Source organism: Eleutherodactylus coqui, chromosome 8 (assembly GCF_035609145.1).
Source record: "Eleutherodactylus coqui strain aEleCoq1 chromosome 8, aEleCoq1.hap1, whole genome shotgun sequence".
NCBI lineage: Eukaryota > Metazoa > Chordata > Amphibia > Anura > Eleutherodactylidae > Eleutherodactylus > Eleutherodactylus coqui.
Window position 1 is genome coordinate 152,213,810 of NC_089844.1, and position 17,054 is coordinate 152,230,863.

General features: G+C 44.7%; 2 protein-coding genes across 4 annotated transcripts in view; one reads left to right on the plus strand and one right to left on the minus strand.

Moving 5' to 3' along the window:
• The window catches only part of SEC14L5 (SEC14 like lipid binding 5), an 89,865-nt gene extending 86,935 nt beyond the window's left edge, over positions 1-2,930 (plus strand). For all 3 annotated transcript variants that reach the window (XM_066576706.1, XM_066576705.1, XM_066576707.1), the window contains 2 exons: positions 545-717; positions 2,306-2,930. In XM_066576706.1, coding sequence (XP_066432803.1) covers positions 545-717; positions 2,306-2,408 — 276 coding nt within the window. In that variant the 3' untranslated portion in view covers positions 2,409-2,930. The remainder of the gene's footprint in view (positions 1-544; positions 718-2,305) is intronic.
• Positions 2,931-5,451: 2,521 nt separating this feature from the next.
• Positions 5,452-17,054, minus strand: part of LOC136577020 (syntaxin-binding protein 4-like) — a 76,642-nt gene continuing 65,039 nt past the window's right edge. Inside the window, exons 16-22 of the mRNA XM_066576715.1 lie at positions 13,872-13,937; positions 13,593-13,784; positions 13,371-13,481; positions 9,961-10,010; positions 9,719-9,825; positions 9,478-9,535; positions 5,452-6,416 (exon numbers count right to left, since the gene is read on the minus strand). Of these exons, the coding sequence (XP_066432812.1) occupies positions 6,296-6,416; positions 9,478-9,535; positions 9,719-9,825; positions 9,961-10,010; positions 13,371-13,481; positions 13,593-13,784; positions 13,872-13,937 (705 nt within the window). The 3' untranslated portion in view covers positions 5,452-6,295. The remainder of the gene's footprint in view (positions 6,417-9,477; positions 9,536-9,718; positions 9,826-9,960; positions 10,011-13,370; positions 13,482-13,592; positions 13,785-13,871; positions 13,938-17,054) is intronic.

Below are 17,054 nucleotides of genomic sequence, written 5' to 3' on the forward strand. Positions count from 1 at the left end.
GTTACTGCTGGGGGGCCGCTTTGGGGGTCAGTTAATGCTGTGGGGGGCGCTGTCGCTGCTGGGGGGTTGTTGTTGCTGCTGGGGGCCGCTGTGGGGGGTAGTTAATGCTGGGGGCCGCTGTGGGGGGCAGTTACTGATAGGGGGCCACTGTGGGGGTGCTGTCGCTGCTGGGGGGACGCTGTGGGGGGTAGTTACTGATAGGGGGCCACTGTGGGGGTGCTGTTGCTGCTGGGAGGATGCTGTGGAGGCAGTGAGAGGTGGGGGCCTGTGCGATGGGTGTTTGGGGTTTAGTAAATACAGTTATACATTACAATTATACATTTTTGTTATTTAAACTATAAATATCGCAAATTTATGTTTTTTTTTCTCGAAGTGACACACCACCCGAGTTATGCTCGGTTTTTTGGTGAATTTTGACACACTGAGCTCAAAAGGTTGCCCATCACTGTCTAGCTGTTGCAAAATTACAATTCCCATCATGCCCTGACGTAAGCATATAAGTTCTGGATACAGGACATTACCCAGACTCCTCCTGTTTCTGCAGGGCTCTCATGTGACTCGCTGGCCTGGGTTCTACATCCTCCAGTGGAAGATGCACAATCCCTCCTCCAGCTCCAGCATGGTCCGGGTGGACGACGTCTTGGCCTCACTGCAAGGATCTAGTCACAAGTGTAAAGTCATGTATTACTTCGAAGTTCTGGCGTCAGAAGACTTCAGGTAACGAGCTCCGACTGGAAGATAGACCGTAACTTGTCTGAGGATGTAACCAGGGGTTGGACAGGAAAAGAAAAACATGACTGCTTTTTTAAGAAAGCTGTGCCACCCTTGTCCACAGGTCATGTGTGGTAGTGCACCTCTGCAGAAATTCACTTCAATGAAGCGGAGCTGCAGTACCAGTCACAACCCATAGGCGGTGTGGAAGCAATGAAGCAGCCATGTTTTTCTAACCCTCTACAATTCCTTTCAAAGGGGAAGTACACTGAATGATCACTACATTAGTAACAGCTGGCACGTGACATCTCGTGATCAGTAATGCGGTACCACGTGATGGGCACCGTACGATCTGCTGTTATATAAAGGGCTGACCGCTCCTCGGTGCAGCAGAAGGTAATATTTGACAGTCATGGGCAAACATGATGACTTGAGTGACTTTGACCGTGGGCAGATTGTTGGTGCCCGGAGGTGTGGTGCCAGTATTTCTGAAACAGTGGCACTTGTAGGATGTTCCTGATCCACGGTGTCAAGAGTGTACCAGGACTGGTTAAGCCATGGGCAGACATCCGACAGAAGATCATATAGCTGAAGGCCATTTATGATGGATCCCAGAGGAGAGCATAGGGTGGCACATCTGGGATGTCAGTAACAACGTTTCAGTGGACCAACTGACCCAGCAGTACAACAGCGGGGAAGTTACACAAATATTCACAATGACCATACGGCGTACCTTGTATTGACTGGGCTTCAATAGCCGAAGGCCGACAAGGATGCTTCTGATGACCCCAAGTCATCGCCAACAACGCCTCGCATGGGCCCAGGAAAAACGTCACTGGACTTTGGGCACAGGGATGGTAGAAGGTTGTCGGCAGTGATGAGTCCTGTTTCCTACTGAACCATACGGATGGCCGGGTCCACATCTGGCATAAACAGCATGAAGCCGTACAACAGGTGCACCGTTAGGGTACAACAAGCTGGTGGTGGCGGTATCATGGTCTGTGGGGTATTTTCCTGGCATGGCCTAAAACAGTTGGTCATCATACCACAACCTTGAATGGTGAACACTACAGGGACCTGTTAGCTGACCATCTGCACCCATATCTTCAGGATGTCTCCCCCGACCACAGAGCCATCTCTCATCAGGGCAAGACTCCACGGCATCGAGCTGAGGAGTAGTTGGAGGAACAGGAGAATTAACCCTCAACACTGCCCTCGTCCCAAACTCCTCAGACCGTAACCCCATTGAACATTTTGGGGATATTCTGGAAAGGGCTGCGAGATCTGTTCCCACTTATCCCCAAAATGTGCCCCAACTGACGGAGCTGCCGCAGCAGGCATGGGGAGGGTTGAGTTGGGAGGATGTTCACCACCTTGCAGAATCTGTTCCTCAATGTCTGAAAGCTGTGAACATCCAAACCAACCCACTATTCATTAGGTGCTCCTAGTGCAGTGATCATTTAGTGTAGATTCAGACATTTCTGCTCAGTGTTGGGTTTTTGATGTAGCAATTTCCCCACTTTCCAACATCTCTGCTTGCTGTCACTAAATAAGGACATTCTCGCTGACACCCCTCTGTTTTGTTACGTTGCAGGGGCTCCATGTCCAGCCTGGAGTCTTGTAGTGGCTTCTCCCAGCTCAGTGGAGTCACCAACTCTTCAAATAAGTCTCACAGCAGCTCTGTGATCTCCAGATAGCATCGGGGAGGTCATCTCCTTAGCACTTGGACCTTAGGCCCCAGTTGGCTTTGATGGAGACCCCGGTGGTTTTTCTGTCCTGGAAGATGCCCTCCTGGACATGGCGGCACGTCAACAGAAGAGAAGCCACCAACTGCAGAGACCAGTAGGTCGAGCTGATGGACTACTCATAGACGAGACCTCTCGGACTTCTCCCCCGGGGGTCATAACAGTATCATTCATGCAAACCAAATCCACAGGAGTAACAGGGAACCATTAACCCGTGAGCTGCTGCGTTGTATCAGGTGCCACCAGACTAGTATCACGGAGAAACCTCAGAGAAGAAAGTCTTAAGGGGGTGTAGTGTGGGTGTGACGTTACTACAGGGCTATGCCGTGTGGGGTGACGGGTCGGGGCCCCCCTACACTACCAGCACTTTTGAACACGTTTGCCTTTATTGACTTATTAACTTATTTGCTGAGGCCTTTTGTGACTGAGTTCAGGCCAATATTTCATACTGAAATAAACTCTTGCTAGATTGTTCGCCTCGTTTCCTGTCTTCAATGCATGAAAGGGATTTGACTTCCAGCCTAGAGAGACAATCTTCCTTTCTCCCCATGACAACACTTCCTGTCACTATACTTTGACACCTCAGGGTTATTTTAGGGACAGTGAAACTCAAAGAAGCCAATCAAAACTTCATTGTTTCCATTGTCCCTAAGGTAACTCTGTGTTGCAAGAGCACAGCAACAGGAAGTGTTGTCATGGGAATACAAGCGCGCTTAAAAAAAAAACAAAAAAAAACACTAAGCAGGCTTTAAAATATATATTTCTATAGTTTTTCTTTAAGTGTGTGTTGCTTTTCTTCAAATACAAAAGGAATTGTCAGGATTGATAGTAGTGTCTATTGCCGGTCCCCTATTGGTCAGATTGTTTTTGGGACAGCTTCCTTAACTCTTTCCAATCCGTTTTTGAAATAAGGGTTTCCTAGGGAACCTGTTCTTTCTGCCATTATACAACATCGCCATTTGCTGGCTAAAGCCAGTAACTATATCATGTGTCTGAGCGGCCCGCAGAATACAGTAAGTATACCTTGCCTAACGTCTTCCGACATCAGAGCTGTACAGGCTTCAGTGATTATGTCGGAAGACTTCTGACAGTGGACAGGAAAGGGTTAAGGGGAGTATAAATATAAAGACCTCGATAGCCAGTATTCTACAATATATTTTTTAGATATGTATATGTACCTGTTCAGATTGCAAGATCTGGTTTATCTGACATATCGCTTATAGAACTGCAGGTTTAGAGCACCGTGGATGTTCCATGCTTGTTAAGCTGCAGATTCAGAATTCGGTTGGTGTTTCCTGCTTGTGGGCCTGCAGGTTCAGAGCTCAGTGGGTGTTCCCTGTGAAGCTAAAGGTTCAGAACTCAGTTGATGTTTCCTGCTTTTGAAGCTGCAGGTTCAGAGCTCAGTGTATTTTCCCAGTGAAGCTAAAGGTTCAAATCTCAGTTGTCATTTCCTGCTTGTGGAGCTGTAGCTTTGGAACTTAGTAGGTGTTTCTTTTGAAGCTGCAGGGCCTGAGCCCAGTGGGTGTTCCCTTTCAAGCTAAAGTTTAGAGCTTAGGTGATGTTTCCTACTTGTAAAACTGCAGGTTCACAGCCCAGTGGTTGTTCCCTGTGAAGCTGCAGGTTCACATATCAGTCGGTTAGCCTTAGGCCTTACTCAAATGACCGTATATATGTGGCTAATTAAGTCACCTTAAAAAATTGCGACCATGTGAAATATTGGATTCATTCAGTTGAGCTATTTTTAGGCGCGTAAAAAAAATCGCATGGGCGACCAAAAACGGTGAACACTTTTATACGGTACATGAAAAGATAGGTCTTGCCCTATCTTTTGACGAGATACGCTGGAAACTCCCATAGACTACTGTGGGATATGAAAAAATATAGAATGGGGGGGAGTTTAGCTGCATCCCGTGCTGGGAAAAGAATACAGGTGCCTCTATTAAAGCATTAATAGTCATACCAGGGATTTTTGCCGACTGATGGGTTTCTGCGCTGCAGCGTATTTTTTTGCCGATACGCCGCAGCCGCCCATGTGAATAGACGAGAAAATGCTAATTAAGATCAAGACTTGATAGCGGCTATTCTTTCACACGATTTTTAGCCATGATTGCCCGAGCGTAAAAACGCATATGGTCGTGTGAAAGTGGCCTTACTTGTAGAGCTGCAGGTTCAGAGCTCAGTAGATTTTCCCTGTGAAGCTGCAAGTTCAAAGCTGAGTTGGTCTTTCCTGCTTGTGGAGCTGCAGGTTCAGAGCTCAGTGGGTATTCCTTGCTCAAGAATGGGCGAGTTCACAACTCAGTGAGTGCTCCTTGCTTATGGAGCTGCAGGTTCAGAGCTCAGTGGGTGTCCCCTGTAATGCTGCTCTCTTTTCCCTTCTCTCAATGCTTTAGGGTATGTTTATTCGGGGCAGAAATACTGCAGAATGTCCGCAGCAGAAAATTCCGAGGCAACATCCACAGCATTTCCACATCCAAAACAGAGCCAAAATCTGCACCATTCATGCGGATTTTGACTCGAAATCAACTGCATACCCACATCACCCGAACAGCGGGTACAGGCCGCCGGTGAAGGACTGCACTGACAGCCAAAGACTTCGGAGGGGAGTGCTGTATCCTCTGAAATCAGCTTCCGGTGCAGAATTTTACTCTGTTTTTGATGAGGAAATGCTGTGGAATTTATGTCCCATGTGAACACACCCATCACCAATCTCCCTCTCATACACTGGCACAGCTGTATAAGAATATACAGCTCAAGAATATATAACCTGCTGGGTGTAAGTAACACTGAGCTGCACTTACCTGCTAGAAGCAGTTTAAGAATAAGCAGGGCAGGAATACATGAGAGCAGCTAAATGAATCTAGCACACATAGTTTTGCATAGGAGCTGTATACACAGAACAGTAGTGGCTTATAAAGGGCTCCAAAGATGCAGAAACCCTTTACATACCGAAAAAATAATCTTGAAGCCTATGCGAAAGATCTTAAAATGTCGGCAAGACAAGTGGTAACAGCTGTGAAGGATGTCACCCCTAGATGGTTTATCTACAGGGGATTAGAGTACGTTTGTACGAAGAACAAGACAGACAAAGGATGGTTTTTCCCTTCAGTTTCCCCCTTACGGAGGTAAATGAAGCCTGTATATGGTGGGTTCTGGATAACAGTGGTGATAGCCATGTGATTGCATATGAAGCTTCGATTGTCCTGTACCATTCTAACTACATCAGTCCTGGGTGATTATAGAATCAGGTTTAGAGGAGTTGCACTATTGTGATCACTAGTGAGTTACAGTATCTGGATCCCGGTGCAGTCACAAGCTCTTCCCGTGATCAGAAAGTAGCACAGAGCAGGCTAAGAAATGATGAGAGTGATAGTGAACTGTCTATGTGTAGCCTGTCCATCCTTGTCCATCCTCCAGTGCATTGCATTGCGTTGCATAAGACCGCTTCCCCTAAAATTAAGGAATCCCCTGTCCTTGAGTCATCTTCTCCGGGAAAGCTGGGTGACAATCCAAATAGCCTCCACTGGGAGTCATCCAGCTTTTCCATAACCCTGTATGGCAAGTCTTGTACTGACATATCCATCATACCAAATAACTTGTCAGATTGGTTACTCTGGGAAAGCTGAGTGACAACTCCTTTGGCGGCCGTATTGGTGGTCACTCAGCTTTCCCGTGGATTTCTTTGGTTTTGTGGGGATGCAGACAGTTTTCCACAGAAGGCGCAGTCATGTGACCTGGAGCGTTTGGCTTTGGTGTGTGTGCACCTCCCTCCATTGCCTTGGAAGACCTCTGTCATTGGCAGGGTAGATGGCACCTGCTCCTGTATAGCTGGCGCTTTTGGTTTATTTCGGTTTATCCTTTGACCCTTTGGCTGCATACTGAACATCTTCACTGTGGCTGAGGCTGTGCATGGCTAGCGGGGATGGTGGGGAGGACCAGCTTTGTTTTCGGCTTGAGGGTCTGCTGGAAACAGAATAGAAGAAGCGTTACACTCATAGCAAAATAAAATGTAATAATTATACTACTAGTCAAAAGTTTTAGAACACCTCAATTTTTCCAGCTTTTATTGATGTTTATACAGTTTGATGTCTTAAATGTACTTTGAGATGAAAGCAGAGAACAAATAAACAAGTTAAGATGAATAAAAGTGATGGATTAACTTGGTTTTATCAAATTATATCTAGATTTTTGACAAAGAAAGTCGCCCCCTAAGGCTGATATAACAGCTTTACACCATTGAGGCTTTCTTTCTACAGTTGCATTCAGATATTGTTTAGAAATTTCTCCCCAACATTGTTGCAGAAGTTCCCACAAATGTGCCGCACTTGCAGGCTGCTTTGCTTTCACCCTTCTGTCCAGTTCATGCCAAACAAGCTCAATGGGGTTTAAGTCTGGAGACTGTGCGGGCCAATCCATTCTTTGAAGCGTACTGACCTCTTCTTGTCTTCTTAAGTAGTTCTGACATACCCTAAAACAGTGTTTCTCAACTTCAGTTTTCAGGGACCCCCAAAGGTCATGTTTTCAGGATTTCCCCAGCATTGCACAGGTGATGTAATTATCGACATTGCCACAGGTGTTCGTACTATAGGATATCCTGAAAACATGAGCTGTTGGGGGTCTCTGAGGACTGGAGTTATGTTTTTAAGTATGTTTTTGAACTTTGTCTTGCTGTCCCCTGACCAAATAGGCATACACTACAGAGTATTGCATAGCGTAATAAAATGCTGTGGTAAGCCTCTTTGTCCAGTGTGCCAGTCATCCTGTGCAAGTTGCCAACACTGGATCCAGCAAAAGAGCCCCAGACATCACGCTTCCTCTTCCATGTTTGACATTTGGTGTTACACACGGCACCAACCTTTCACTTACTCGACGGTGTACAAAAACTGAGTGTGATGTACCGAAGATGTTAATTTTTGATTCATCAATCCACAAGACCTTCTTCCACTCTTCAGTAGTCCACTGCAGGTGCTGCTTAGCAAGTTTTAATTTTTGTTATTTTGCAATCTTAGCAGTAGTTTCTTACTGGTACTCTAATAATAATAATAGAAGCTGAGAGGCAGATGGGTAATTGGTGGGGATGTTAAAGTCACCTAAGATGAGGGTTGGGATTTCGCAGGAGAGAAAAAGGGGGAGCCAGGCGGCTAAGTGTTCCAAAAACAGGCGGGGAGGACCTGAAGGAGGGGGGGGGGGTAGATGACTGCTACTCGCATGAACAGCAGATGGAAAAGTCATAGGGTGCATTGTGGGGAGAGAAGAGCACCTACTCCTCCACCTCACCTGTATTCGAGGTATGGGAGAACTGCAGGCCATTGTAAGACAATGCAGCAGGGTAGGCAGTGTCAGATTGCTGTATCCACGTTTCTGTGAGAGCTAGCAGGTTTATAGATTTATCAGTGAAAAAGTTGTGGATGGTGGGGAGTTTGTTGCATGCAGACTGGCAATTTCAGAGTGCACATTGAAAGGAAACCAGGGAGGGTATGCATAGACTAGAGGTTGGGCTTGAAGGGTGTCTCAGGTGGGGGTTAATAGGGCCACTGAAAGGTGGACCAGGATTAGGAGAAATATTCCCCGCTGCTAGTAGCAGCAGGATAGTGAAGGTGAGCAGGTGGTTAAGAGATTTGTGAAGGCGGCTGTTATGTTTCTCTGAGGCTACAGTATTAGTGATGTTGATGAAGTGCAAGGTGTTCGGGTAATTTATGCAGCCTACCTGTCTATGGCCTTGTTGAACTACGTGTCAGACCTGCAGATAGAAGTCTTCTTTTCACAGTTGAAAAGCAAACTTGGTTTACTTTTTGCTACATTAACGTGTGCATGAAGATTTTGGGCGCCGATCACACAAACTGTTGGCTCTCAAAAATCTGTCCTCTGGTTTTGTAGTAGTCTTTGGTCGGCCAGACCTCTTCCTGTCAAAGATTCCTCCAGTTTTCAAGTGCCTTTTGATAGAATAGGAAGTCGTTCTGACTGCCACCTCGACTTTCTTGGCAATTTCTCTATAAGACAGACCTACACTTCTAAGAGTTATAATTGTCTGTGTCTTCTTTGGTTAATTGCCTTTTTCTTGCCATTATGATAGTAATGTGCTTTGTCCTGAAGAGCAAAACTGTCCAAATCTTGCCCTAAAGTGTGCTGTAATGCAGTCTGTGCCAACACTGCTTATATAGAATCAGATGGTTTGAAAGTAATCTACAAAAGTTGAGACAACAGTAGGAATAGCTTGCATCCTATTTCAAACCATAATTTGTTTACTGTACTGCAGAGCAGCTGTCCTTGATGTGCTCCCTGAAAAAAACCTTAGATTAAAATCATAAATTCAGATTATTGTTACGTTTCAGATTAAAATTTCATAATATTATTATGTTTGTAACTTACTCTTGAACCTTTAAACCATTTCATGTTATTTGCTGGACTTGAACTGTGTTAATGTAAGAAATAACTGGAAAAATTGAGGTGTCCTAAAACTTTTGATCAGTATAGTATATAATTGGCATGTTCCCATCGGAATTGTCATAGGAACTTTTGCTCCTCTCATATTCAAAATAAGTCAATTTCTATAAACCTACGGTGTATGATATTGCAAAATGTTATATGGGTACAATTGTCCACATGCTGGGTGTGCAAAACCCATATATGATTGGGAATTTCCCATCAGAACTATCATAGGGACTTTTGCGCCTCTATTAGTCAAGATTAGAGATGAGCGAACGTACTTGGTAAGGGCGATTTCGCAATCGAGCACCGCGATTTTCGAGTACTTCACTACTCGGGTGAAAAGTACTCGGGTGCGCCGGAGGCAGAGGGGGGGGGGGGCGCGGCAGAGCGGGGGTAGCAGCGGGGAACAGGGGGGAGCCCTCTCTCTCTCCCTCTCCCCCCCCCCCCACTCCCCTCTGCAACCCCCCACTCACCCCCGGCGCACCCGAGTAGTGAAGTACTCGAAAATCGCGGTGCTCGATTGCGAAATCGCCCTTACCGAGTACGTTCGCTCATCTCTAGTCAAGATATGTTCATTTCTATGGACTACACTCACCTCGGTTGGTATGATGTTCGGTTGTACTTGTGAAACTCAGCACAGGAGAAGGGACACGCTGAAATGATAATAGGACATGGGTTATATACAGAGGCGATGAACCTTCAGAGTCTACACTGTGCCGAGAGAGTCCTAAACCCAGCCAATGAGTACATCTTGGGGTCGGTCAGTGGACCTTCTACTACAAACTGAGTTTGGTTGGAGTTTTGGGTGGAGTTACATTTGGTGTTGTATGACTCACTTGTACACGACTCTAAGATGTCAGTGACTTCCGTAGCCAGCAGTTGAGCGGAGGGCAGGCACACATTCTGAGGACCTTCGTTAGGATCATCCTCTTCATCCCCAACTCTAAAACAGACAGCAACACGTAAAGAAGCAGCCTCTGTACATGGAAGGCGGGGGTGTGGGTGCAGTTCACTTTGTGGCTCTTTAGTGACCACTGGTCAAAAAAAATTGCAAAAATATTGCAGATTTCAGACTTACCTTTTCTTGTCATTGAGCTGGGGAGAACTTGATAATATGTTCTGGATTTTCTTTGGGAGAAAAGAAACATAATGAGCGAATAGAAGAATCAATCTAATAAAACACACTAAGTTCAAGATCAGTTAACAGGATCGGTGAATCTGATCAGGGCCTTGGATCAGGGAATGGGATCAATAAACAAGAACAGTGAATAAGGCCAGGATACAGGATCAGAAAACAAGTTCAGTAAATGGAGATCAAGCAATAAGATCAGTGAATAAGACCAGAAAATAGAATCAGTGAACAGGACCAGTGAATGAGATCAGGAAACAGGATCAGTGAATGAGATCAGTAAATAGAATCAGGAAACAGGACCAGTGAAAATGAGTAATGATTTATTGAAGAAGATCAAGTAACAATATCAGGAAATGGGATAAGTGAATACGATCAGGAAACAGGATCAATAAACAGGATCAGTGAATGCGATCAGGAAACAGGATCAATAAACAGGATCAGTGAATACGATCAGGAAACAGGATCAATAAATACGGTCAGGGAACTGGGTCTATAAACAGGATCTGCATATAAGACCAGGATCCAGGCTTAGAAAAGAGGACCAGTGAACAGGATCAGGGATCAAGTTCAGTAACAAGAATTGGTGAATGGGACCAGTGAGATCAGAAAACAGAATCTAGAACAGGACCAGGGAACAGAACCAGGAAACTGTATCAGGAAATTGGATCAATAAACAGGACTCTGCAGTGGCATCCCGCTCTGTGTCTTCTGTTGACTGTGTTACTCAGGATGGATTTTGTGGTGACTGAGGAGGATTCTGGGATCTTGCAGGCATAAAAGGGGGAACTAAAGGCTGCTGAAAGGTGAGTATATTGGGTGTATAAACCCAGATAGAGATGTGCAATGGTATGTGGAATTTTTATTTATGGCAAAAAGGTTATTATAGGGAGGCTACACAGGGCACTTGCCAAACATCAAGTGGTGCATTTCTATAGCCATTGGAAGAGAAAGATAAGCAGCTTGCAGATACCTCATTGTGCCACATATCTCCAGGATAAACATATCACGAGGTAACATATTATGCTAGGCTGAAAAAAGACAAATGTCCATTGAGTTCAGGCTGTCCCCCCACCCCCCACCCCCTTGTTGATCCAGAGGAGGGCAAAAGACCCCCAGTGGGCAGAAGCCAATTAACCCTCATTCCGGGGGGGGAAAAAAATCCTTTTCGACTTCATAATGGCAATCAGAATAATCACAGGATCAACATGTGACATAAACAACCCCGCTGGTTACCTAAAGTCTATATCCTGTAATATCATAGCGCTCTAGAAAGACATCTAGGCCTCTTAAACTCCTCAATGGATTTTGCCATCACCACTTCCTCAGGCAGAGAGTTCCACAGTCTCACTGCTCTTACAGTAAAGAACCCCCTTCTGTGTTAGTAATGAAACCTACTTTCTGCTAGACATAGAGGATGCTCTCTCGTTACCGACACAATCCTGGGTATAAACAGATCATGGGAGAGATCCTTGTATTGTCCCCTCATGTATTTATACATAGTTATTTGATCGCCCCTTAGCCGTATTTTTTCCAGGGTGAATAATCCCAATTTGGATAGCCTCTCTGGGTATTCCAGTCCCGTCACTCCATGTATTAGTTTAGTTGCGCTTCTTTGAACCCCCTCAGGCAATGCAACATCCGTCCTGAGCACCGGTGACCAGAACTGTACACAGTATTCCATGTGAGGCCTGACAAGTGCCTTATATAGTGGGAGGATAATGTTCTCATCCTTCGCCCCTATACCTCGTTTAATGCACCCCTAAGACTTTATTTGCTTTTGCAGCAGCAGACTGGCATTGGTTGCTCCAGTTTAGTCTACAATCCACTAGTACCACCAGGTCCTTTTCCATATCACTTTTCCCTAGCTGTACCCCATTTAGTGTATATTGATGACATCCGTTTCTCCTGCCCATGTGCATAACCTTACATTTATCAACATTGAACTTCATTTGCCATTTTTCTGCCCAAGCCCCCAGCTTATCTAGGTCAGTTTGTAGCCGTACATTGTCCTCCGTTGTATTAATTATCTTGTATAATTTTGTATCGGCTGCAAATATCAATATTTTACTGTGCAGCCCCTCTATCGGGTCATTGATAAATATATTGAACAGAATGGGGCCTAATACTGAACCCTGTGGCCCCCACTAGCGACGGTGGCCCAATCAGAGTATGAACCATTTATTACCACCCTCTGCTTTCTATCATTGAGCCAATTCTTTACCCAGATACACACGTTTTCACCCAATCCGAGCTGTCTGCCTCATTTTATATATCAGCTTATAATGCGGCTCGGTGTCAAATGCTTTACAGAAATCCAGATATAAGAGATCAATAGACTCTCTAAGGTCCAGCCTAGAGCTTACTTCATCGTAGACAGATTGGTCTGACATGATCGACCACTAATGAACCCAATGCTGATGAGGCTCTCTTCTTGATCCCTTTTTGTATATTGGAACCACATTGGCAATGCACCAATCCAGTGCTACAGCCAGCATCTTAATAGAGTCTGGGCCTGGCGATTCATTGATTTGAATCTTTTTTAGCCGTCTCTGCCCTTCTTCCTGTGTTAGGCAGATGATATTTAGTGGGGGGTTCATTTTATCCCCTTGCGTCTTGTGTGGCATTTCTTTTTCTCTCGTGAATATACTTGAGAAAAGACTATTTAATAGATTCATCTTTGCGCCATCACCATCTTCTATGGTTTCTCCTGCATTATTTGTTAAAGGGCCAGTACTTTCAGTGCAAATCTCTTTACCGTTTAAATAATTGGAAAATATTTTAGAGTTATTTTTGCTCTCTTTGGCAATCAGTCTCTCTGCCTCCTCCTTTACAGTTTTTATCTTTTCCTTACATTGTTTTTTTCCTGTATGTTTTTAATGCTTCTTCACTGGCTTCTTGTTTTAGTAATTTAAACACTTTCTTTTCTACGCTAATTGGCCCCCTTTGGTTTCCTTCTACTAGTAGTTATTTTATTTTTAAAGCGTATGAACTGCTCACATGAGGTATTTAGGATGTTTTTGAATTTCTCCCATTTTTCGCCTGTACTGTTAATTTATTATGTAACTCTGAGCTGATCAAATTTTGCTTTACTAAAGTTTAGTTTATTTGTCACTCCTTGATAAAGATTCCTATTGAATGACAACTGTAAATTAGTTATATTATGGTCACTATTTCCTAAGTGTCCCTCTACCTGCACCCTTATGATTTTGTCCAGTCTGTTGGTTAATACTAAGTCCAGAATTGCCATCCCTCTAGTTGGCTCCCGCACAAGTTGAGTGAGGTATTTATCTTTAAGATGGAATTCATAGGATGTAAAGATGATTAAGGAAAAATAGAAGGCATCTTTAAGCCTTTACCTGTACAAAGTGTACTAGCTTCTTATTGGACACCTCCAGATGCTTGCGAGTCACTTCAGATTTCCGCAGTTGACAATCAGACAATGATAACCGCCTGTTCAGATCCAAACCCTGATGGTAGAGAAGACACTGATGACTTGAACTCACTATTGCCCACTATAGGTTCAGCGCTGCCTTCATATTGGGTGGATCATCCCTGAAAACATCTTAATGGTTCCTCACCTCATGGACTTCTAAGGCCATCGTTTTCTTTTTTCCTGCCATGTGGATCTTGAGTTCAGAGATCTCAGTCTCTAGAAGGTGAATGACTTCTTCATAGTCGTGCTCCGCGCTGTGCGCTTGGCGCTGTGCCAGGTCTGCTACCTGCAGCTTGTTTTGAAGACATCGGTTCTCAGAGAGAAGTCCCATCACTTTCTGCAAAACATTGAGTCACACATGTGACAAATCCCCTTGATGTCATCTTTGGAACTTATTGGAGCGAATTTAGGTTACAGCACCCACCTGGTTTATGTTCTGAAGTTCTTCTTCTGCTTCTTTTTTACTTGCTTCCGCCTCTCGAAGTAAAATCTGCAAGTTAGAAAATATAAAAGGCATTAACTTGACTTTCTGAAATAGAGGAAATTTCTACCACAACAAGCCATGCCATCTACAGTTGCAAGAAGAAGTAAGTGAACCTGTTGAAGTTCCATGGGTTTCTGCATTGTTAACTAATACAATGTCATCTGATTATATCTAAGTAACAATTATGGAGTCACTGGAGCTGTAGAGGTCCCAAAAGGGAACAAATAGAATAGAATAGACTACGAATGAGAATCGAATTATATACACTCTTTATTGTATCTGATTGTTTCTTTACTGCATACTTGCAGTGGATATCCAATTTACTCCCCTCTATTGTCATATCTACAGTGGTACTACCGATGGTAACCAATTTTTCCGTAGCGCCTATTTGCGGGATATTGTAGATACCACGTTCTTTGAAACCGATCAGTCCAAATCAAAAAAGTCCGGTAGTATCATACAGGGGTTTTTGAACCGGACCTATTGTCTCTTTTAAACTATGAGTCAAAATTTATTTTTAGTTTTTTGTCTTTTGGTCATGTTGGTCCTCGATTAGCATTTTTAATAATATTTATAATAAAGGTTATATTTTAGGGGTCTTACCCAGTGATCACATCTAAATAACAATTAGAGACATAAACAAAGATGGTTGTACCGCTTATGTATTTTATTTAACACATTGAGTAACATCCACAGTGCACGGAAGAAAAAGTAACTGAACCTCTAAGTTAATGACTTTTCCAAGAGTCAATTGGGAAAAAGTGTTTCAATTATGGTGATGAAATTGGAAGTGTGAGTTTAACTGGTCATTTTCCCACTAAATGAAGGCACTGAAACCCTGGTTACTGACAAATCTGTTCTTCTTAAGAAAGATTGGTTAGTGTGAACTGTGCCTCAAAGCAAACAAATCTCAGAAGATCTCAGAAGACATGCTATAGAGACACGACTGGGGTGTATATCAGTTTATGGTTGTCAGGGTGTGCTGCTGGTATCTGTAGTACTAAGGTTCCTAGCAGCACAGCTCCTCAGGTGGTTAGTAATTGCGATGGCTGGGTGTGGTATTCTCCAGCAGCCAATCCCCTTTAGCCTGCAGCATATATTAACCCAGCTCCTGTCAGTAGTTGAGGCTGGTCTTGTACTGTTTGGAAGTATCTGTTTTGTTCCCACTCAGATCTGTGTTTGCATGTAGGTCTGTTGTGTCTCTCTGCTTTCCTAAAGACAGTTTGGACACCTGTAGTCCTTGTCTGTAGCACCTGCAGAACCCCCTTTCTCTTCACCTGACAGGTGCGGCCTCCAAACGTTTTATGTCCCACTCTGTGTGTCAGTTGGTGGATCCCTGACACAGCTCCCTATGTCAGCTCGGTGGCTGACTGTCTATCACCCCTGGTATGAGGACACTTTTATACTTGCTGTGGAGTTTCATCTGTGTGCATGTGAGCTCTGAGTGGAGTACGTGTGGTTTGCACTATATGTTGTAGTCTGCTGTAAGTCAGTGTCTGTAAAGCCAGTGCCCTGTTGCCTGTCTTGTACAGCTTGCTGTGTGACTTGTGTTCTGTTGTCTGTCCTGTGCAGCTTGCTGTGTGACTTGTGTTCTGTTGTCTGTCCTGTGCAGCTTGTTCTGTGACTAGTGTTCTGTCGTCTGTCCTGTGCAGCTTGCTGTGTAACTTGTGTCATGTTTGTCTGTGCTGTTGCAGCTTGCCGTGCGAACTGTGTCCGGTGCTGCTGGACTCCTGGTTAGTGTAGGGACTAGCAGTATAGCCAGGAGCCATGAAGTGGCCTGCCAGCTTCCACGTTTTGATTAAAATATCAACTAATACCTGGTATTTATATTCAGCTTATGACTAGAGATGAGCGAGCATACTCGTCCGAGCTTGATGCTCGTTCGAGTATTAGGGTGCTTGAGATGCTCGTTACTCGAGACGAGCACCACGCGGTACTCGTCTCGATTAAACGAGCACTGACCATTGAATTCAATGGAGCTGGCAATACAGCCGACTCCATTGAAAGCAATGCCGGCGATCGCGGGATGAATTGTCGGGAAGGGGTTAAATATATAAGCCCTTCCCTGCAATTCATCCAGAAATGTGTAAAAATAAAAAATATATATATACTTACCTGGTCCCGGCAGACGGAGTTCAGCGCGGCAGGCTGCAGTTCTCCTGAACTGCTCTAAACAGCTGTGAGTAGTATTCAGCAGCCGGGGATTTAAAATCCCCGCCTGCTGAATGAGATGCCTCTGATTGGTCACAGCCTGACCAATCAGAGGCATCCCTCACTCACACCCATTCATGAATTCATGAATGGGTGAGTGAGGGCTGCCTCTGATTGGCTCAGGGGCAGCTCTCAGCTGTCCCTGCGCTGAGCCAATCAGAGGCAGCCCTCACTCACCCATTCATGAATTCATGAATGGGTGTGAGTGAAGGATGCCTCTGATTGGTCAGGCTGTGACCAATCAGAGGCATCTCATTCAGCAGGTGGGGATTTTAAATCCCCGGCTGCTGAATACTACTCACAGCTGTTCAGAGCAGTTCAGGAGAACTGCAGCCTGCCGCGCTGAACTCCGTCTGCCGGGACCAGGTAAGTATATATATATTTTTTATTTTTACACATTTCTGGATGAATTGCAGGGAAGGGCTTATATATTTAACCCCTTTCCGACAATTCATCCCACGATCGCCGGCAGCCCATTGCTTTCAATGGAGTCGGCTGTATTGCCGGCTCCATTGAATTCAATGGACTAACATCGTTCTTCTCTGCCACAGCTGTTACAGCTGTGGCAGAGGAGAACAATCTTTACGCTGACAGTGGGGGGGGGGGGGTCTCACTCTTGCCGCTATTGTGGCTTAATAGTGGGACCTGGGAACTTGAGATGCAGCCCAAAATGTAGCTCCTCGCCTGCCCTATTCGTTTCTGTGTCGTTTCCATCACTTTCTTGTGTTTTGCAGATTTTCACAAATGAAAACCTTAGCGAGCATCGGCAATATACAAAAATGCTCGAGTCACCCATTGACTTCAATGGGGTTCGTTACTCGAAACGAACTCTCGAGCATCACTGAAAGTTCGACTCGAGTAACGAGCACCCGAGCATTTTGGTGCTCGCTCATCTCTACTTATGACCTGTTA